This window comes from Zonotrichia leucophrys, chromosome 1, assembly GCF_028769735.1.
Source record: "Zonotrichia leucophrys gambelii isolate GWCS_2022_RI chromosome 1, RI_Zleu_2.0, whole genome shotgun sequence".
Taxonomy (NCBI): domain Eukaryota; kingdom Metazoa; phylum Chordata; class Aves; order Passeriformes; family Passerellidae; genus Zonotrichia; species Zonotrichia leucophrys.
In genome coordinates, this window is record NC_088169.1 from 1,663,781 (window position 1) to 1,686,504 (window position 22,724).

The 22,724-nt window shown below is 60.3% G+C and overlaps 1 protein-coding gene across 10 annotated transcripts in view; it reads right to left on the reverse strand.

Moving 5' to 3' along the window:
* Positions 1-1,120: 1,120 nt before the first annotated feature.
* The window catches only part of STIM1 (stromal interaction molecule 1), a 73,290-nt gene continuing 51,686 nt past the window's right edge, over positions 1,121-22,724 (reverse strand). The window contains exons 8-15 of one of the 10 annotated variants that reach the window (XM_064704697.1): positions 21,016-21,183; positions 19,479-19,579; positions 16,969-17,204; positions 14,368-14,448; positions 11,314-11,380; positions 10,990-11,060; positions 8,598-8,616; positions 1,121-2,420 (exon numbers count right to left, since the gene is read on the reverse strand). In XM_064704697.1, the coding sequence (XP_064560767.1) occupies positions 1,868-2,420; positions 8,598-8,616; positions 10,990-11,060; positions 11,314-11,380; positions 14,368-14,448; positions 16,969-17,204; positions 19,479-19,579; positions 21,016-21,183 (1,296 nt within the window). In that variant the 3' untranslated portion in view covers positions 1,121-1,867. Of the gene's footprint in view, positions 2,421-8,597; positions 8,617-10,989; positions 11,381-14,367; positions 14,449-16,968; positions 17,205-19,478; positions 19,580-21,015; positions 21,184-22,724 lie in introns of all 10 variants that reach the window. The other 9 variants (XM_064704707.1, XM_064704686.1, XM_064704733.1 and 6 more) reach the window with 9 other exon arrangements.

The following is a 22,724-nucleotide window of genomic DNA, read 5'->3' on the forward strand; positions in this document are numbered from 1 at the left end:
CCCTCAGTGCTCAGACCAGGATGGAGCAGGGCTCATCCCTATGGGGCGGAGCAGAGCTCATCCCTCAGTGCTCATGACCCCAGGGATGGGGCAGAGCTCACCCCAGGTGCTCAGCCCGGGGATGGGGGTATGGACCCAGGGATGGAGCAGAGCTCATCCCTCAGTGCTCAGACCCAGGGATGGAGCAGGGCTCATCCCTCGGGGTGGAGCAGAGCCCAGGGATGGGGCAGAGCTCATCCCTCAGTGCTCAGACCCAGGATGGAGCAGGGCCCAGGGATGGAGCAGAGCTCATCCCTCAGTGCTCAGACCCAGGGATGGAGCAGAGCTCATCCCTCAGTGCTCAGACCCAGGGACGGAGCAGAGCTCATCCCTCAGTGCTCACTCAGGGATGGGGCAGAGCTCATCCCTCGGGCCAGGCTCGGCCCTCGCAGGGAGTGGGCTCAGCCACAGCTGCTGCCCTCAGTGGGGACCCCGCAGTGGCCGGGGCTGTGCTGGGCGCTGTGAGCAGCAGGGTGTGACCCCCAATGTGCCGAGGGAGAACGGGAGAGCCCCTGGGAGCGGCTCAGGATGGACTGAGCCCCGGGGCAGGCTGGCACAGCCAGGGACAGCCCGGTGTGTCAGGGCAAGGGGGACACTGCCTGTGTGAGCCTCCTGCGTCCCTCGGGGGGCACAGAGCCCTCAGCGCCCGGCCTGCTCCAGGGGAGGACTCTGCCATGGTCCTGCCCCCCAGGCACAGCCTGGCCCCTGCCCTGGACAGCCCTGCTGTGTCCTGGTCCCTCCCTCTGGCCCTGCCCAGCCACAACAGGGGACACGGGTCAGGGGACAGGCCCTGCTCCTGGGAGCCTTCTCTCCATGTGGATGTGGCGGCTGGACCTGGCTCTGCACCCACATCCCTCGGGACCGCCTTCCCTCCCTGTCCCTGTCACCAGGGCCCTTCCCTCACTGTCCGGGTGGTTCCCTCCCTGTCCCTGTCACCAGGGCCCTTCCCTCACTGTCCGGGTGGTTCCCTCCCTGTCCCTGTCACCAGGGCCTTCCCTCATGTCCCTGTCCCAGGGCCATCCTCATTGTCGGGTGGTTCCATCCCTGTCCCTGGCACCGGGCCCTCCCACTATCCGGTGGTTCCCTCCCTGTCCCTGTCACCAGGGTCCCCAGCCGGGTCCCGGGCACGCTGGGTTTGGAGCAGTGCAGGGCACCGGGGAAGCACAGCCGGGCCAGGCGTGTCCCTGCCCCGTGTCCCGACCTCCCCGGGCACCGGGCAGGGCAGTGCGGGGACAGCCCCGTCCCCGCGGCCCCCGGCGGCACCGGGAGCACACAAGTACCGGCGGCAAGGGCAGAGTCCTCCCCTGCTCCTGCGCAGCGAGAGCTGCTCGGGACGGGAGCCCCTTGCCAGGGGCGCAGCCAGGCTGGGAAAGTGACTCGGAGCAATGAGGGAGAGAGAACCGCTGCGAGCGGAGCCACCCCGGGGGCAGCGCCGAGCGGCCCCGGCCCGCCCTCAGCCTGTGCAAAAGTCGGAGGAGGCAGGAAAACAATAACAATAATAAAAAATAAAATTAAAAAAAAAAAAAATAAAACCACATTGAAACCAAACCCAAAGGCCGCGTGGCTGAGCAGAGCAGGAGTAACTGGAAGCCATGCACAGCAAAGCCGGGACCGCAGCGGTCGGAGGGAGGGCAGGGGCGGCTCTTCTCGCGGGGAGCCGGCGGCGTCGCGCTTCTCGTCTCGGAGATGAGGAAATAAATAAGTTTAAATAGCTCCTCCCGTGCCGGCGCCGGGGTGACTCGCGGAGCGGAGGGAGCCGGGGCCGCGCTGCGTTCCCGGTGCACGGCCGGCCCCGGGCCCGGCGGGACGCGTCCGGGGGGCTCCCCCCCTACTTCTTGGGCTTCTTGAAGATCTTTAGGGGGAACTTTTTCTTGCTCTGGCCGAGGTCAACCTCGTCGCCCGTCAGGCTGCTGTCCTCGTCCCCCGGGCTCTTCTTGGCGGCCAGCTGCGGGATGCGGGTGTTCCTGGCGCCGCTGGGCCGGCAGTCAGAGATGGGGGAGGGGGTGTCGGGGTCGGTGGAGCTGGGGCTGTGCGACCGGGACGAATCCGAGTGGCTGGGCTTGCCGCCCGTCGGGTGGTGGCTGATCTCCCCCAGGCTGGAGGACTTCTCCATGCCGTGGTTCACCGTCATCATCTTCTTCATCGCCATGGGGCTCTCGGGCAGCCGCTCCTGCAAGGCCGCCAGGGCGGAGGGCTCCCCGTGCCGGCTGCCGCCGTTGGGCGTGGGCGCGCCGGGGCCCGGGGGCGCGGGGACAGCCTCCTCCATGGACCTGGTCAGCAGCGTGGGCCGGGCAGCCAGCAGCTTGGGCGCCGAGCTGGGGATACGCTGGTGGTCGCTCAGGTGCGGGATGGAGGAGTCGGAGTCGCAGCGAGTTAAATCTCTGCGGTGGAGAGCGCGGGAGAGAGCGGTCAGTGCCCGCCCGGCCCGGCCCGGCCCCGCACACACGGATGGCAGCAGCGGCTGAGGGCACCCCAGTGACCCCGAGGGGCTGGCACTGAGCCCCTGAGCCCCTGCCCGGCCCCGAGGGGCTGGCACTGAGCCCCTGAGCCCCTGCCCGCCCAGCCCAGAGGGGCTGGCACTGAGCCCCTGCCCGCCCGGCCCCGGCTCGGCCCCTCTCTATGCCCCAGGGTCGGGGATCCCCTGGTGGGGGCTCACCTCGAGCAGCTCGAGGGAGTGAGGCCATGGAACAGGGATGGAGGTTCAATCCGCCCCATGGATCCCAGGGGATCCCTCAGTCTGTGATGGGATCCATCCCTCCCCATGGATCCCAGGGGATCCCTCAGTCTGTGATGGGATCCATCCCTCCCCATGGATCCCAGGGGATCCCTCAGTCTGGGATGGGATCCATCCCTCCCCATGGATACAGGGGGATCCCTCAGTCTGGGATGGGATCCATCCCTCCCCATGGATCCCTCAGTCTGGGATGGGATCCATCCCTCCCCATGGATCCCTCAGTCTGGGATGGGATCCATCCCTCCCCATGGATACAGGGGGATCCCTCAGTGTGTGATGGGATCCATCCCTCCCCATGGATCCCAGGGGATCCCTCAGTCTGGGATGGGATCCATCCCTCCCCATGGATCCCTCAGTCTGGGATGGGATCCACCCCTCCCCATGGATCCCAGGGGATCCCTCACTCTGAGCTAGGATCCATCCCTCCCCATGGATCCCAGGGGATCCCTCAGTCTGGGATGGGATCCATCCCTCCCCATGGATCCCAGCTCCCCCCATGCCCGGTGTCCCCCCAGATTCCCCGCGGGTCCCTCAGCCGCTGCCCCATCCGTGTGTGCCCACGCCCCCCGAGCCCCCGCCCGTGCCCCATGCCCGGCTCAGCCGGTGCCAAGCTCCAATCCCGGCGGGAGGAATTGGAGCTTGGCCATGCCCACACGAAGCCATGCCCAGCCCCGCCGCTGCACGAGGTTTGTGCCCAGCCTGTGCCTACCGGTGACGGCCCACGGGGCTCCGGAGCCCCTCTGCAGAGTGGGAGGCAGGAGCACGAGGGAAATGACAAGTCACAGCTCGCTCCTCCCCGGGGCCCCTGTGCAGGTGCCAGCGTGCCCAGACAGCCAAACCGGGGGCTCCAGTGCTGCCCACGGACCCCAGAGCTGCCCCCGGCAGGGGATGGGTGAGGGACCCCGGCCCTGCCCACGCACAGGAGGGAGCAGCGGAATGGGAGGCAATGGAAAGGAAAGGAGCAGGGGAAGAGAAGCGAGAGGGGGTGGGAAGAGGTGGGAGGTGCTGACCTGTCCCTCGCCCTAGAGCTCCCCTGATCTCTGTTCCTGGCACAGACCCTGGCACATGGCTCACCAAACCTGCCTGGCACTGCACAGAGCACCCAGATCATCTCCTACAGCAGCATCACCATCAGCCTGGAGGCAGCCAAAGAGTCCAGCAAGACGAGGGAAAACCCCCTCAACAGAGCTGGAGACATCCAGGGAGAACTGCAGAGATGTTCAGGAATCCCAGACTGGTTTGGGTGAGAAGGAACCGGGAGGATCATCCATTGCCCCCCCTGCCATGGCAGGGACACCTCCCACTGTCCCCAGTGTCCAGCCTGGCCTTGGGCACTGCCAGGGATGCAGGGGCAGCCCCAGCTGCTCTGGGCACCCTGTGCCAGGGCCTGCCCACCCTGCCAGGGAACAATTCCTCATTGCCCAGATCCCACCCAGCCCTGCCCTCTGGCACTGGCAGCCATTCCCTGGGTGCTGTCCCTGCATCCCCTGGCAATTGTCTCTCTCCAGCTTTCCTGGGGCTCCTCCAGGCCCTGCAAGGCCGCCCTGAGCTCAGCCCAAAGCTTCTCCTGTGCAGGTGAGCAATGCCAGCTGTGCCAGCCTTTCCTGCCAGCAGAGCTGCTCCATCCTCTGCCCATCCTGGAGCCTCCTCTGGGCTCTGCAGCAGCTCCAGCTCCTCCCTGCGCTGGGGCAGCTCTGCAGGTGGGGAATCACCTGAGGGGCACAGGGACACAATCCCCATCCCTTTCCTGCTGCCCACCCTGTGGGATCAGCCCAGGCACAGGGATTTAATCCCCATCCCTTTCCTGCTGCCCACCCTGTGGGATCAGCCCAGGCACAGGGATTTCAGGTCCCAGTGCTCATGGCCCAGGCCTGTGGAGCTTCTCCCACCAATCCCCAGCTCCTTCTCCCCAGGGCTGCTCCCAGTCCATTCTCCCCAGGCTGTGTTTGTGCTGGCATTGCCCCCAGCCAGCTGCAGGCCTTGCCCTTGGTCCTGCTGAGCTGCACGAGGCTGGCACGGTCCCAGCTCTCCAGCCTGCCCAGGTGCCTCTGGATGCCCCATCCCTTCCCTGCAGGGTGTGCCCACAGCACCAGCTCTGTGTGCTGCTGCCCTGCATCCCTGTCCATGCCCTGGATCCCTGTCCCTGCCCTGGATCCCTGTCCCTGCCCTGGATCCCAGTGTCCCTGGATCCCTGTCCCTGCCCTGCATCCCTGGCCATGCCTGGATCCCCTGTCCCTGCCGTGCATCCCTGTCCCGGATCCCCTGCTCTGGATCCCTGCCCTGGATCCCTGTCCATGCCCTGGATCCCTGTCCCTGCCCTGGATCCCTGTCCCTGCCCTGGATCCCTGTCCCTGCCCTGGATCCCTGTCCCTGCCCTGGATCCCTGTCCCTGCCCTGGATCCCTGTCCCTGAGGACGTTTCCCAGCACTGGCTCCAGTCCTGGCCTCCTCATGCTCTCCACCAAGTGCTGGCCCACGCTGGAGTCCTGCCTGTGCTGGGACAGGCCCAGAACCTTCTCCTCGTGCTGGAACAAGAGCATTCCTTTAACAGAACCCACGGAATACAGCCGGGCCCTCCTTCAGCAGCTCCGGGGAACACAGAGAGGAAAAGGGGATCCTGTGGGTGGCTGGCATTCCGCCCTGGATCTGCTGGGGGTACCCAGCTGTGCAGACACCTCAGCTCTCCTCCTGCCCAGCAGCAAGGAGCCCTGGGCACGGCTGGCATTGTCCTTGTCCTTGCTGGAGCCCAGCCTGGCCGGTGTGTGAGCCACATCCCGGGTGAGCTGCTGGGAGAAGGGAACAGTCCAGTGGGGTGGGATCCCAGGGGTTCTGAGTGGGCAGCTGGAGCCCTCCGAGGGACACGAGTGCCATCATCACATGTGTGGAGCCACCCAGCTCCCAGGGCCACCAGGGGATACTGCAGGAGGTCACTGTCACAGCCGATGGCCCACGGCTGTCACTGGGGGAACTGGGATCACTGGGGTAACTGGGGAGCAGCAGTAGCCATGGAACACAGTGGGGCTGAACTCGGGGTGTTGGAGCTGACCCCCAAAACGGGGACACACCCACAGCCCTGGGCTGGGACACCTGGGGATGCTGCCAGTGCCTGCAGACAGGGTGTCACTGCCATGGCAGCCTCCAGCCCCTTCAGGGAATTTGGGAATCTCCTGCCCTTCCCAAATGTTTCTACTCGTGGCTTACCACACCTGTAAAGGAGAATTCCTGCTGGAACTCCTGCCTGAACACTCCTCTCCCAGGGAAGGTGGCAGAAGCCCTCACCTGCACATGCTGAGCCCTTGCTGAGAACACCCAGTTCCACTTGTGAGCTTCATAAATCCCTGGAAGGTGCCCCTTTCCCGGAGAACAAAGCAGCCTTTGGCTGCAGGGGCTGGCACCAGCCCAAGGCCGGGAGGGGCCGGTGCTGGGTCCCAGCAGGGCTGGAGAAGGAGCCAGGCTGTGGGGCAGAAGCTGGGCACAGGAATGGTGCTGGGCAGAGGCAGGGTCAGAGCCAGGCAGGATGGGATCCTGGCAGGAATGCAGGGCCAACCCTGGAGTCACTGAGGGGCCCTGTGTGCCCTGGCTGGGGATGGGGGCTCAGCAACACCCACTCCCTTCACAGGCAGTGCCCCAGCTCCACCGGGGAATCTTCTTCTCCAGGAAATCCAGAAATCCAGCCCGTCCCTTCTGGCTGCCACAGTCCCACAGGGAGAGAGAGATCCGGGTCAGGGTCTGTGGTAGAAATCCTTTCTAGCAGCAAGAGGGCAGCAAATACAGGAGAAAATGGATTTCCTTCAGCCCGAGGAGACTCCAAGGCTGTGTGGGGAGGGTGAGTGCTCCCTGCTGGGCTCCGTGGAGCTGCTCCCTCTCCTGCAGGCCTGGCAGGTTTCAGCGCAGCAGGGACCAAAGCAGCGCTGGCAGCGGGTGCAGCAAAGGACAACAGCAGATGGGAGCCATGGGAGCTCCACGAGGCTCTTCTGTCTGGAGAGCAGAGTGGGAACCTGATCCCAGGACAGCTGCTCGCACACTGCAGGAGTGGGCAGGGCCTCGGGGACACCAGGGCCACCGTGTCCCCTCCTGGGGCCGCTCTGGCTGCAGCACAGGGTCCGTGTCCCCCATCCTGGGCTGGCTGCTCTCTGGGATCCTCACCCTGGAGTGGGGGCACCACATGGGTTCCACCTCCTGGGAGCCCCAGCTCATCCCTCTGGGCTCATCCAGGGGGGCTGAAGGAGCTGATGGCCAAGAGCACACAGTTCCCAAATATTCCTGCTCTGCTCTACACAATCCCTCCAGCTGTAAGGCAGGACAATATTCCTGAAGGACACAGGGAAGAGCTGGTGACTGCAGCACCCACCAGAGCAGCTGCAGTGCCCACCCTGCCATGCCAGGCTCTGGGGACATCCTGGCACACAGGGCACAGCCACCACAGCAGGGACAATCCAAGGGACACCTGGCACAGGGACCTGCTGCATTCCTACTGGAGCACCCACAGGCTGATTTTGGGAGCTGAACACCAACGACCAGGAACTTCTGGGATTTTCTTCAGCCTCAAATGAGCCTTTTCCTGGTGGTTCCCACAAGGAAGTGCCCAACAGCAGGGACAGGATTCCTGGGATCACACTCACAGCAAGAGGAGGGGACACTCCTGAGTCCACGCCAGGACAACAGGGAGGAAAGAGCATTCCCAGGATACTGCCAGCATCCCAGATGAGGCTCAGCAAGGCCTGGCCTATATCCCACTGATTTCCATGAGGATTATGCTCCTGAACTGTTCCAGCACACTTTCAAGAGGAAAAGCTATCTCAGGGCAGTGGCCTTTGATGGGATCCCAGGCAGGGATCAGAGGAAGTGTTTTTGTGGAGCAGCAGGAGCCCCTGACAGCTCATCCCTCCTGGAAACCACAGAGCAGCAACTGGACAGGGAATTACCTGGGATCCCGAGCTTTCCTCCATGCCAGCAGCACTCCCTGCTCTTTTCCATGGATCCAGGCACCCCAGCACCTCCAGAGTGACCCTGCCTGAGGCAGGATGGATCTGCTTCCTCCTGGCTCCCTCCCACCCCACCACGATCCACCCGAGCCGGGAGGGAGGGAGGGTGAGGAGATGGCGATGGTGGACAAAAGAAGCAGAGAGCAAAGCATGGAAAAGGAAAGCCTGGAGTACAGGAAGCCTGGGAGTGAAGGAGGAGCAGGGGAGGAGCAGCAGGAGGATGGAGAACAAACACCTATTTTCCCCCAGCCCTGCAGCCCACGAGGGATTTCTCTGGGTGTTCCCGCTGGGGTGCAGCCCAGCATGGCCCAGGAGCTGCCCTGGGTGTGCTGCAGCAGCCACAGAGGCCTGGCTGCCCCATCCCCCTGTGTCTGGCTCTGAGAGCACCCTCAGCTGCTGGGCTGTGTGTGTGAGGCACCAGGGACCAAGGCTTTGACTGTGTCTGTGTCTCTGAGAGCACCCTCAGCTGCTGGGCTGTGTGTGTGTGGCACCAGGGACCAAGGCTTTTCTTAAGGCAAAGTCCCAAATTTGTGGGGCTGAGCTTGGCACAGCCTCAACGCACACCCAAGAGCAGCTTCCTCCGTTCCACCCTGCTTGAGCTGTGAATTACTCATTTCCCTGGGTTCCTGATCTCTCCCTTCCCTGAGCTTTGGCTGCCGCCTCCCTTCCTGGTTGGAGGAGGGCCTGGGCATTTGGTGCCACACTCCCATCTCCGTGGGTTCCATGCACCTGAGGCAGGCACTGGCAGCAGAAACCCCTGTGCACACGCAGCCCCTCCAGCCCCTCTCCCCCCGGGGACCCCCGATCCCGCAGCCGCCTCGGGCCCGGAACCGCTCTGACCTTATTGGCGCCGGATCCTCTGCAGCCAATTGCAAAAGAGAAGCAGAGAGTGAGGAGTTGAGGGAGAGGCTCCCTGCCAGGAGAGCCCCAGCAGGACTCCGGAGACAGCGATCCCCAGCCTCGCTCCTCGGGGAGGATTCTCCTGCGAGCTCTGCCCAGCCTGGCCTCTGCTGGGTGTGCGAGAGGCTAAAGAGCTCCAGCAGCCCCAGCGTGCCACTTTCCTCCTACCAAGGGAGCCAGCACTCTCTGGGGCTCTGCTCCTTGCAGTGGCTCCCTGAAGGCCTTTCTGAGCTCCCCAGGAGGCTGAGGGATGTAAGGAAAGGCCTCCAGGAGCGGGGGTATCAAGGAGGGGCAGCAATCCATCGGCCTGGCAGCGGCGCTTTAGGGGTGCATCAAAGCAGGCTCAGCTAGTGATGCAGCTGGATAAAACAGTTATCAGCACACCACAAACCCACATCCCTGGGCACCCAGCTCCTCATTCCTGCTGCTGGCCTGAGCAGGGATGATGAGGTGGGGGAGCTGCCTGCTGAGGTGCGGCTGGAGCAAGTCCAGCTGGGAGGTTCTGACTCCGTCCCCTCTCCTGCATCACCGGCTGGCCTTGCCATGGAGCAGGGACAGGACAGTCCTGCTGGCACCCGGTGGTGACCAGCTGGGCTCTCACCAGGGCAGGCCCCACTTATTCCCTCCTCTGGCACCGTCCCCTGCCCTTCCTGGGGTCCTCACACTGGATCCTGTTTCCCTCTGCCACTCTCAGGGGGTCTGCAGGGACTCAGGCTGTGTCCTGGGCAGGAATTCCACGTGCCATGGGCCTCAGTGGAAATAAATCACATTTAAACAGCTGTTCTGGACACAGGACATGAGCCCCAGGCTGCCAGGATGAGCCCTCCCTCCTGCAGAGTCAGGGAGGCAATGGAAGCAGGGACCAGCAGCATTCCCAGCTCTTACCAGTCCAACTGGGACAGCTGCAATTGAGCTCCCACTGGTAGGAGTTAATTAATTACACTGCTTCTCATCATCCCCAACCAACCATTACTGAATTAACTGAGATGCTGCTCTTTAATTCTCCATTGTGGAGCAGGTGCAGCAATTTCCCTCTCGGTATTCCAGACTCCAGAATGTGTCTGGGGCTGCTCAGCTTGGAGACACAGGGGCAGGGAGGGGGTGGAACATCCAAACCAGAGACTGTGAACAAGGCCAGGACAGATGCCAGCACCTGAGGGCAGGGGACCCACAGGTAAGAGGATAACGGGACATTGTGCTGGGATGGGTGAAGATGTGGTGACTGGGAATGTTTCCCTGCCTGGAGAAATGATGGTGGAAGGACATTTCCCCTCTCCTCTGCCTCACCCAGGGACTTGCAGCCTGCTCCCAGTACTGAGGGTCAGCAGACTGGTTTTAACTTTGCCATGGAGAAAGCATGGAGCAGAGATGGAATGACCTGGCAGGGACAGGATTCCCTGGCCCATCACAGCCTCCCCACTGCCTGCATCCAGGGGCTGGCACAGCTGAGGCCACGGGCACACATCCCAGTGCCCCAGGGGGACCCCACAGGGACACAACACCTCGGGACTGCCTGCACCCCTGACCCCGTGGGACCAGGATGGGTGGGATGTCACTGGGGTGACAGCCACGCCAGGAGCCTGACCCTGTGCTTGGGACACACAGCACTCCTGCCAGGCTCTCAGGGGCTTGGAGCACCAGGCAGGATTCCTGCTGCTCCCTGTCACCAGCACCATGAACTGGGACAGCTCTGGCACTGAGGGATGCAGGATAACCAGGCCCTGGGAGGTACCAAAGATCCAACTGAAGGGGACCAAGCTAAAGCCAACAGGAGCAGCTCCAGCTTCCTCCTCAGACATTCCCTGGCCAAAACACCCCATCCTCATCCCTACAGACCAGAGGGGGAGTCACTCCAGAACACATTCCTGAACTGCCACTCCAGCACCTCTGAAAACCATCCCAGACTTCTCCAGCTGCTACCTCATGGTCCCCACACATCAGGTTCCCTTTGCAATTCCCTTGTGAGGACCCCAGGGAGGTCCAGGCTTCAAATCAGCTCAGGTTTGGTGATGAGCTCTGCTACCTCCTCACATGCCCTTGTTCGGGGAACACTGAGCACCTGGGAATTCTCACTTGCTCAGCTGCAGTAAAACAGCAGCAGAGCACCTCGGGAACAACCCCTCTGAGCTCCTGGGCATGGGGATGGCCCACGGAATCCTCCTGAGAGGCTCCAGCGGCTCGGGAGAGCAGCGGGAGAACAAGAGTGGATAAATCACAGAACAAAGGCCCAAAAGAAAAGGGCAGGAGGAAGGTGAGAGAAAGAGCACCCCAGCAAGCATCAGCTCCGAGGCACGGCAGGCAGGAGGCAGCTAGAAAAGAAACAGCAATATACCCAAAGCTCCCAGTGCGACAGCGAACTCCAGAGGTGACATCAGGAGGGGGCAGGTCGGGGATGGAATCCATCTGGAGGAAATAAGAGGTGGTGTGATGGTAATAGATAGGGTGGACATGGCAAGCAGGAGCAGGTGCGGTGGTGGCGGATGAGGAGCAGGAGGTGGAGGAGGTGGAGGCAGGCGATGGGCTGGAGCCGGGCGGGTCGGAGCCGAAGGACTGTCCGGAGGTGAGGCTGTGCATTCGGCGCAGGGACACTCGGCCCGCGCGCAGCGGGGCCACGGGGCCCGCCTCGGGCTGCCCCGGCACGAGACTCTCTACCAACCTCTGCGATCCGTGGCCGTGCTGCGGCTCCACCAGGCGCTGCCGGACTGTGCTGGGCAAGGCCGGAGCTGCAACGACACGGGGGGACTGTGAGGGGAGGGCACGGCCCGCGGAGCTCCACCAGGAGAGAGCGAGGGCACGGCCTGTGGAGCTCCACAGGAGAGAGCAAGGGCACCGCCTGTGGAGCTCCGCTAGGACAGAGCGAGGGCACGGCCCGCGGAGCTCCACCAGGAGAGAGCGAGGGTATAGCCCAGCCCAGCCTGTGGAGCTCCACCAGGACAGAGTGAGGGCACGGCCCAGCCTGTGGAGCTCCGCTAGGACGGAGCAAGGGCATGGCCCAGCCCAGCCTGTGGAGCTCCACCAGGAATAAGTGAGGACAGCCAGCCAGCCAGCCTTGGAGCTCCACGCTAGGACTGAGCAACGGCATGCCCAGCCAGCACAATGAGGAGCTCCACCCAGGCTGAGCACATGCCCAGCCCCAGCTGGACACCAAGTCTGGCCGCCCGCGCACATAGCAGCACCACCCCACTGGCACCATCCCCATCCCACTGGCACCAACCACAGCAGCACCACCCCACTGACACCTTCCCACCATCCCAGTCCCACTGACACCATCCCAGCAGCACCATCCCACTGTCCCCATGCCACCAGCACTGTCGCACCTCGTGCCAGCAGTTAAGGCCTGTTTAATGCAGAAGCAGCTTTAAGCTGGTGCTGAACATGCTGGATTAATGCCCAGCCCATGGAGAACTCCAGCATTGCTGATGTAGGTGCCTCTGAACACCTTATCTGAGCATCTTGCCTGACGCAGAGAGCGGCTCTGTGTGATTCATCCCACCTGGAGCCACAGCCGGCTCCTGGAGAGCCAAGAACAGGGCACTTCCAGGGCCATTCACCCTCACAGCCCTCATGGCTCCAGTCCTGTTCCTGACTGGGACTGCACAGCCCAGAGCAGGAGCCCCAGGTGAGCAGGTCAGTGTTGGCACCTGAAGCTCCACTCACGGAGCTCAGTTCTGCTCAGTTCACTGTGCAGGGGCAGCACCAGGAGCAGAGCCCTGGCAGCATGGAATCATCCAGGGATTGGGCTGGGAGGGACCTTAAAGATCACCTCTTCCCAGCCCTACCATGGCAGGGACCCCTCCCACTGTCCCCAGTGCCCAGCCTGGCCTTGGGCACTGCCAGGGATCCAGGGGCAGTTCCCTGGTTGGTTGAAAATATTGGGGTTGAGGATATTGGCAATGAGGAATTGCTCCCTGGCACAGGGTGCCCAGAGCAGCTGGGGCTGCCCCTGCATCCCTGGCAGTGCCCAAGGCCAGGCTGGGCACTGGGGACAGTGGGAGGTGTCCCTGCCATGGCAGGGGTGGCACTGGATGGATTTAGGGTCACTCCCAACCCAGACTTTCTGGGATTCATGCCTGATTCCCCTGTGCCCGAACTGATGACTCTGGCCCCAGAGCTCCCAGCCTGTTCCATGACCACTGTGACTGATCAGGGACCCCCTCAACCTGAGAAATATTCTCCTGTGGTTGCCAATTCCCCTTGGTTTGGGGAACCACACGGGAATGTCCTTTGGAGCTCCAGCACCAGTCCCTGAACTGCCTGCAAAGCTCCCTGGGATCTCTCCAGCCCTGTGGTCACACCTGGCTGGAACTGGAGCCCAGCACCCCCTGAGCAGCTGCCTGTGCCCCACACCTGCCCCAGGGCCACCCCCAGAGCCAGGGGAGGCCCCTTCACCTGCCTGGAGCCTTGGGAATGCTCCCCTCCACCATGGAGGGCTGCAGCCCCATCCCCAGCTGGCTTTATTCCATCCCCATCCCACACAAGGTGATCTCCTCTGGCAGGAGATAAGGTGTTCAGGATTGCTCAGGATTTCTTATGTGCATGAGAAATTAATGTACAAATGGGTTAAAAAATGCAGAGACAGGAAAGCTCAGAAAGGGAGGAGGAGGAGAGCTCCTTTGGGAATGGAAGAACCAGCAATCCCTGCTCTGGAAAATCCCAGCTGGACACACAGGGCTCCTCTGGCAGGACTGAAAGATCCACAGGGACATATTTCCAGTGGAAGGAAGAATAAGAGGAATAATTCTGGCAACTTGGCTGTTTCCACAGCCCCAAGGTGAATCCCAGTCATTCCCACTGCTCCTTGCTCCCTACAGTGCCCATCCATGAACTTGGAATTTTACACCATCTATTCTACTGCAAGATTTTTTAAATTCAGCTCCAGAGCTGCAATTCCAATTTGGGAATCTCATCGTGGAGGGTTCACAAGGATCTGACTGCAGAGTAGCTCGCTGGGGTGATAGGTTTCTGCTACCTTTTTTTTCCCTTGGGCCAAGCTTTTTTCCTGAAGGATTCCCCATTTTGTCCTGGTGTTCCACCCCTCATTTCCCAATGAGGAATGCAATCTTCCACCTTCATGCTCTCCTTCTCCAAGACTTACCCTGCAATGAGCTCTGGAGCAGGGGCTGGGACCTCACTTCCCAGACCCACCACTTCCCTCCAGACACCCGTTTTACCAACATTCCCCAAATTCCCTGCCCAGCATCCCAAGGAAAAGCGCTCCCTGCTCGAGCCTGGCACATCCACCTGCTCTGTCTCCCTCTGAAGGGGAGGTTTCCAAAGGAAGCCAAGGCCTGGAGGCTGTGTGCCATCCCCAGGTTCAGGATTCCCTAAGAGTGTCCCTGCTCAGTTTATTTAGGGATTCTGAGGGAGCACGGCACCAGCAGCACCTGCGGGCAGGGATGGGACAGGGAATGCTGTCACCTCCTCCTGGCCTCACTGGCTCCTTCATCTCCACCTCAGGGGTAAAATGGAGTGAGTCCAACCCCCAGATTCCCCAACTGCTCCCAGCAGCACGTGGGAGCTGCAGCTGAGATTCTTCTTCATCCCACCAGACTCTTCCTGGGGTTAGTGCAGGTGGCGGTGGCTCAGTGAGGACAGATACATTCATTAGTTCCCGTGCCAGAAAGATGGAAAATTGGTGGATGTATTTTAGTCCAGAAAAGGGCCAGAGGGCAGAATAAAAACAGGAGAATAAAACTGAAGAGAACCAAACCAGGGTATTTCCAGAGGGACTGATCCTCCGAGGACAGCGAGGAGCGGTCGCTGAACCTGCGCCCGAAAAGCCAGGCTGCATCTGGGGGGCAGCCAGGGGGAACAGGAGAGAGAGAGATGGGATTTACTGGGAGAAGCACCACAGTCCTCACACCACACCTGGGCAGCAGAAACACTGCTCTGCTGAGGCAGGGATTGCACACAAAGCAAGGAAATCCTACAGGGAAAGGCTGCCTTGCTTTGGGAACTGGAGTGCCCAGTGCTTGCCACCTGCGTGTCACCTGCAGGGAGGAGGGGCAGGCAGGTGAGCAGCTGGGCACACAGGTGGGCACGAGGCTGGGCAGGCTCTCTGCCCACCTCTGGCATGATGGAACTGAAGTGCTCCCTGGAAATGTCTCACTCGAGGCGTCTCAAGTGCCAAGAAGCTGAAATTGGGGCTGGAGGCTCACAGCTGGGCCAGCTCAGGGCCTCAGGTGTCCCCTGGCACTGTCCAAGCATCCCTGCCACCAGTGCCCAGCTGGGGCTGGGCCAGGGCTTTATCAGAGATGTCCTGATTCCCAGGGTGACTGGTAATGAAAATGAGCAGGACGGCTCCCTTCCCTGCAGCTTTAATGGCCCCAAGCACAGCTGATCCCACAAACTGTGGCTGCAGCCCCCGTGTCTGCAGAGCCCTGGGAACACACAGGTACCCCCACTTCTGGGAACACACAGGTACCCCCATTCCTGTCCCATTCCTGGGAACAACAGGTACCCCCATTCCTGGGAACACACAGGTACCCCCATTCCTGCAGAGCCCTGGGAACAACAGGTACCCCCATTCCTGGGAACACACAGGTACCCCCACTTCTGGGAACAACAGGTACCCCCATTCCTGGGAACACACAGGTACCCCCATTCCTGCAGAGCCCTGGGAACACACAGGTACCCCCATTCCTGGGAACAACAGGTACCCCCATTCCTGGGAACACACAGGTACCCCCATTCCTCCTGCCCTACCCAAAGCCTCCAAGTTCTGCCTCCCCTGGGCCCTGCCCTGAGCTCTCCCAGGCTGAGGGAACGTGGGCCTGGCACAGAGGGCACCTCCTGCAGCACATAGTGCCAGCCCTGACACCCTCCTGCTGCTCCAAGCAGCCCTGGCTTGGATTAAATTGTCCAGAGTGGCCCAGAGCAGCTGGGGCTGCCCCTGCATCCCTGGCAGTGCCCAAGGCCAGGCTGGAGCAGCCTGGCACAGTGGGAGGTGTCCCTGCCATGGCAGGGGTGGCACTGGGTGGTATTTAAGGTCCTTCCAAGCCAATCCACTCTGTGATTCCATGATTCCATGACAGTGCCCTGCCAGGTGCTGCTCCTGTGCCCCCAGGCCCTGTCCCTGCTCTACCCAAGGAGAAATTATTTGGAAAATGCCTTTTGGGAGAAGCAAGGCAGGAACAGCAGCCAGGGCTGGCTCCCAGCTGCTGCAGAGAAGGTGACAGTGCCACCCAGCCCTGTGACACTAATTCCAGCAGCTGGGGGCTCACAGGCACAGGGTGATCCATGCTCACCCTCCCTCTGTGGGGTCTGGGCTTGGCACTCTGGGAGTGGTGCTCTCTGTCACCAACCAAGAGGGCCAGGAGGTGTCCCAGGCTGAGCCAAGGCCTGCACAGAGCTGGGATCTGGGGCAGCCTGGGCTCAGGGAGTGTTGAACAGCTCCCCGAGGCTGGAGGAGGGCTGCTCCCACCTGGAATGCTGCAGGATGCAGGTCCAGCTGGGCCCCAGCAGGGCACCTTTGAGTCCTTTCAATCCCAAACACGTGCTCAGGCCAAGGGGACATGGGGATAATCCCCTTTCCTGTCCCACTGCCATGTCTACCCATGCCTTTGGTTGGGTTTTTGGTAAATGCTTAAATCACTGAGCTGACCAGAAAAGCACAGATAGAGTGAAATGATGATTAACAATTCCTAAATTACCAGTCATAAAGGAATCACCAGGCTCCAAACAACCCCAGCAGTGGGGCCTGGCCTGTTAGGGATGTTCTGACCCTGATGGAACTAACTGTGGTCTTTGGGCATGGAAACCCCAGCTTGGATCAATTAACCCCTCCTGATACAGGTGAACTACAGATCCAGGTCTGCTCTGTGCCACAGCCCCAACCCCTGCACACACAGCCCCTGTTCCCAGGGAGCCCCCAGAGCCCCATTCCCAGGGAGTTTCCCCATTCCCATGGAGACCCCTCAGAGCCCCATTCCCAAGGGAGCCCTCAGAGCCCCTATTCTCAAGGAGCTCCCCCATTCCCAGGAAGCTCCCAGAGCCCCATTCCCAGGGAGCTCCCCCATTCCCAAGGGAGCCCCCAGAGCCCCATTCCCAAGGAGCTCCCCATTCCAGGGAGCTCCCTCATTCCCAAGAAGCCCCCATTGCCCCATTCCCAGGAGCTCCCATTCCAAGAAGCCCCAGTGCCCCATTCCCAGGGAGCTCCCCATTCCAGGGAGCTCCCAGAGCCTCATTCCCAAGGAGCTCCCCCATTCCCAAGAAGCCCCCAGTGCCCCATTCCCAGGGAGCTCCCCCATTCCCAAGGAGCCCCCAGTGCCCCATTCCCAGGGCCCCCCACCCGTTCCCAGGGCTGCCGTACATTGCATGGACATGGGCGACACCAGCTCCTCGTCCAGGTCATCCACGTCGTCGGTGATGATGAAGTGGGAGGGGTTGGGCCGGGGCGTGCCCATCCAGCCCGGGTCGATGTTGAGGGCCGAGGCCAGCGAGGGGATGCCGGGGTTGTTGACGATCTGGAAGCCGCAGAGCAGCTCGATCTGCTGCCAGCGGTGCAGCCGCTCCCGCAGCGCCGCCGTCACCTCGCTCAGCGCTTGTCTGTGGGGACAGGGACACACGGGACAATGCAGGGGGGACATGGGGACACAGGGACACGGGACAATGCAGGTGGGCATGGGACACCCTGCACTGCATGGGGACCAGGGCAGGGACAATGCAGGGGGGACATGGGGACACAGCCCTGCACTGACTGGGGACACAGGGACACGGGACAATGCAGGGGGGGCATGGGGACACAGCCCTGCACTGCCTGGGGACCGGACAATGCAGTGGCATGGGGACACAGGGACATGGGACAATGCAGGGGGGCTGGGGACACAGCCCTGCACTGCTGGGGACACAGGGACACAGGGACAATGCGGGAATGCGGGGCACCCGGTGGGACACGGACAATGCAGGTGGGCCTGGGGACACAGGGACATGGGGACAATGCAGGTGGGCATGGGGACACAGCCCTGCACTGACTGGGGACACAGGGACATGGGGACAATGCCGGTGGGCATGGGGACAGGCCCTGCACTGACTGGGGACACAGGGACACGGGACAATGCAGGTGGGCCTGGGGACACAGCCCTGCACTGCCTGGGGACACAGGGACACGGGGACAATGCAGGGAGGGCATGGGGGACACTGACCCTGCACTGCCTGGGGAGCTCAGTGCTTGTCTGTGGGGACAGGGACATGGGGACAATGCAGGGAGGGCCTGGGGACACTGACCCTGCACTGCCTGGGGACACAGGGACACGGGGACAATGCAGGGAGGGCCTGGGGACACAGCCCTGCACTGTCTGGGGACACAGCCCTGCACTGCCTGGGGACACAGGGACACAGGGACAATGCAGGTGGGCATGGGGACACAGCCCTGCACTGCCTGGGGACACAGGGACACGGGACAATGCAGGGAGGGCATGGGGACACCGACCCTGCACTGCCTGGGGACACAGGGACACAGGGACAATGCAGGAGGGCCTGGGGACACTGACCCTGCACTGCATGGGGACACAGGGACACGGGGACAATGCAGGTGGGCATGGGGGCACTGACCCTGCACTGCATGGGGTGCACTTGGATTTTGTACAAAACAAGGCCACAACTGAATTTTCTTTTGTTAACACACAGATGTGAAGATTAAAAAATAAAAATTCTAAAAAAATCTATTTTTAGTTTTTAAAGTTTATAAATAAAATTATTTATAACTGTATAAATATATATTTATATTATATATATAGATATATATAAAATAATGTAAGAATAGTGAGATTGGAAGAGACCTCTAAGATCATCAAGTCCAACCTATAATGTAATGTAATATAATATAATAGATATATATATAAAAAAATATAAAATGTTTATATATTTATATATAATGTATATATAAATATATATTAAAATTTTATCTAATCACTCAGAATCTATTTACAAAAACATCCCAACAAAAATGTATCAAAAATTAAAGTTGATAATAAAAGTTAAATAGCTGATTTAATAAATAAAATTTAACATGATAAGTAAAAAAAACTTAAATGAATTTATAGATTTTAGTCATCATAATAGTTGTACTATTATACAACTAGTAGTACAACTATAATAGCTGTACTATTGCACAACTATTTACAGTTGTACTACTAGTTGCACTATAGTCGTACTACTAATCATAGTACCTTATTTACTCCAATACATTCAACAAATAATTAAGAGAACTATTAAAAAAGTCTACATAGTTTAAAGAGGAAGGGGAGATATTGGGGTCAGCTGTGCATCCTGAAATGTGAGACACTTTTCATGCCAATTCCAGGAATACAGCAATTTAAAAATGCAGCAGCAGCTGAAGCACCCAGGGATAACAACACCCAGGGAATGGCTGCCAGTGCCAGAGGGCAGGGCTGGATGGGATCTTGGCAATGAGGAATTGTTCCCTGGCACAGGGTGCCCAGAGCAGCTGGGGCTGCCCCTGCATCCCTGGCAGTGCCCAAGGCCAGGCTGGGCACTGGGGACAGTGGGAGGTGTCCCTGCCATGGCAGGGCTGGCACTGGGTGGGATTTGGGGTCCCCTCCCAGCCCCAGCCATTCCATGACAATCCCTTAAGCATCCTGCAGCCTCCTGGAACCTCGTTCTGGCAGGACTTTTAATTGCTCCATGTCACTGTGGTCCCGTTTCTCACAGGTAAAATCAGGTTATTGATGAAGAGGAGCAAGTCCAACCCCAGGTCACTGAGGACAACAGAAAATGAGCCCCAAAGCCCCTGCAGAGGTGAGGTCCCTCCTGCCTGGAACAGGGGAGGGATGAAGAGGGAGGTGCTGAGCAGGCACTCACTTTGCAGTTAGGATTTTATGATCCACATCATCCAGAGAGGAACTGTGAGCGACGTGGAACGTCCCAAAAAGGGTGTTTCGCTTCTTTTTGATCTTTTCAGCCTGGAATACCAACAGAGAAAGGTCACAGGAAGAAGACAATCTGAAGTTTCCTCCAGGCCATGGACGTCCTGGATGGGCTGAGACAAGAACAGTCCCTGCAGCTGCCTGCACATGTGGGAATGGCGGTGTTACTGAGGAATGCTGTTCTCCCTGGCACTGGGGTGAGGAATTCCCCAGCAGCAAGTAGCACGTTGGGGATTTCATGCTCCCTTCTCCCAGCTTCCCAAAAATCAGAGGGAACTGAACTGAAATGCTGACCTTTCAGAGCAGAGCTGGAGCCCCCATCCCTGGAGGGATTTCACAGCCCTGTGCATGTGGCACCTGGGGACATGGGGCAGTGGTGGCCTTGGCACTGCTCAGGGAGTAGGTGGACATGAAGGTGTCCCAGGGTTTCTCCAACCCAAACCATTCCATGATTCCATGAGGCAGTACCTCACCCAGTGAAGGGCTCTCACACACTGGCTCATCCCTCCCCTGAATAACCACCAAACACACCCAGGGCGTGGGCCGAGGAGCATTTCTGGTTTGAGGCTGAGTTTGCGCCATTGTATCAGAAATTAAAGTCTCCTCCCACAGCTCTTCCACTCCCAGCTCCAGTGCATGAACCTGGCACTTAGGAGAGCCAAGGATGTGGGTGCAAGAAGTGACACAGGCAAAGGAAAACTGTTGGAATGTTAGAATGCTCCCAATCAAGGCAGATGAAGGCAGACAGATTTCCCTGCTGCCAGCTCAGCTCCATCTGGCCATGGGGCCGGGGACGAGTCACAACAGCTCCCTGGGCTCATCCCTCGGGGCTGGCACACAAATCCCAGACCAGGAATGCAGCGATGATTCAGGACCTGGGGTTCCACTGCCTGTGCATGCTCATCACCCTGAGCACGATGGTGCTCAAAGCCTCCTGCTCACCCCAGCAACCCCTGCCTCAGATTCCCAGGGCTCCAGGCTCCAGCAGTGCCCAGGGTGGGATCTGCCCACCCTGAGAGCCCATGGCTCAGGAGCACCATCCTCATCCTCACCCTGCTCAGCCCCTGCTCACACCTCTCTTGTGCTGCACTTTTACAGACATAAATTTAGGGCATGAAGAGAGAAACTGCCCTTGAGCTGAGGGAAGGCAGGGCTGGGTGGGATCTTGGCAATGAGGAATTGTTCCCTGGCAGGGCGGGCAGGCCCTGGAATAGAACTCCCAGAGCAGCTGGAGCTGGCCCTGGATCTCTGGCAGTGCCCAAGGCGAGGCTGGACACGGAGCTTGGAGCAGCCTGGGATAAAATCAAAGGCGTCCCTGCCCACAGAATGAGATGAACTTTGAGGTCCTTCCTAACCCAAGCCACTCTGGGACTCCACGATGCCACAAAGCCAAGAAGATGCAGAGGAACCATCTCTGCAGGTTCACCCCCAGACCTCCCCAGGACCCAGCAGGGGACTGCTCCAGCTCTCACCCCTTCCTTGGCCACCAGCAGCTGCTTCTCTGCGTTCTGCTTCTTGATGTTGTAGTACTGCACCTCCACCTCGTGGGTCAGCTGCAGCCACTTCTGCAGGGCCTCGGGGGCAGCCCAGCTGCAGTGGGACTCCAGCTCCTTCTCCGCGTTCTTCAGCGCCATCCGCACCTGGGGAGAGGCACCGGGACACATGGAACGGCTGTGGGGACATGGTCATCCCACAGCTCAGCCCCTCTGCTGCCACCCCCTGCCCAGGCTGCTGCACCAGGCCTGGCAGCAGGAAACCCCTCTGGAGGAACGATGGCATCCTGGGGGCTGCAGGAGAGGAGCCCCCACAGGACAGGCTGCACCAGAACCTCCCACTGATCGTTCCTGCACCCTGAGCTGAGCCCCTTCCCCAGAAACTCCCAGCCAGGACCATGCTGAGCTCCCTCTCAACCCCTCCACGTCACCAGGAGCCACAGGAAACCTCTCTGGAGGAGTGGTGGCATCCTGGGGGCTGTGGGAGAGGAGCCCCCACAGGGCAGGCTGCACCTGAGCCTCCCAGGGACCATTCCTGCCACCCTAGGCTGAGCCCCTTCCCCAGAAACTCCCAGCCAGCACTGTGCTCCGAGCAGCAGAACCTCCAGAGCCTCCCAGGGACCATTCCTGCCACCCTAAACTGAGTTCTTTCCCCAGAAGTTCTCAGCCAGGACCATGCTGAGCTCCCTCTGGACCCCTCCTCATCACCAGGAGCCACAGGAAACCCCTCTGGAGCTGATGGCACAGTGCATGAAGTGGTTAAAAGGAAATTAAGCTGGCAGAGAGGATGCTCTGGGGTTTCTGCAGCCTCTAGAAGCTCTGCAGAGCTTGCTGCCTGTCTGTAACTCCCCCTGCGGAGGCAGAGCCCCTGACAGGCAATCCCTGTCTCACCACAGCTCCCAGCCAAGCCCAGGGAGCTCGTCAGGAGACAACTTCCACACTGCACAAAGTGAGAAAAATATTTAGACACAAAACATGTGCTGCTGGTCAGGAAAAGAAACAGCCTGGCTGCATCAGCCACTCCTGGGGCGTCTCCTTCGCCCCCAGCCCAGGCTCCTGCACACCCTGACAGCCCACAGAGACAGGATTAGAAGGGATTGGCTGAGAAGCCAGCTGAGCACACTGCAGCCTCACAGAAAAGCTTTAGTGGTGCAGACTCCCAGGAATGAACTGGTGTGCTGCAGTGCCCACCCTGTGGAGAGGCTCTCACAGCCTGGCAAGCCCTGCAGGAAGGGAAGGTGTGCCAGCCTGGAGCAGCAGCAGCAGGATGGCACCACAAGCCCAGGGCACACTGCAGGGATGGGCACTGTGCCACCCCAGCACCCTGGGGCTCAGGGGGGGCTCTGTGGGTGCACCCTGCACAGCAGCTCTGCTGCCAGCCCAGCACTGCCCTGCTCCTGCAGCTGCCAGCCCACGGGCACGGCCGTGCCTGGCGGCAGTGGGCGGATGCAGAGCAGGGTTTTTGTGCAGCATTGCTCACTCTTGGAGCTTCTCCCTGCAGCTTTTCCCTGGATGTGCTCTTCCTTAACTCAGGCACGTTCCACCCAGCCCAGCCTGGGGGTTTAGGGAGCCCCAGGGTCCAGGCAGATCTCTGAAATTCTGTATTTTACCCAGAAGGAGCATCCATCCAGGAGCAGCTCCGAGGCACCACACACCACAGGTCAAACACTTGTACCACTTGTGATACC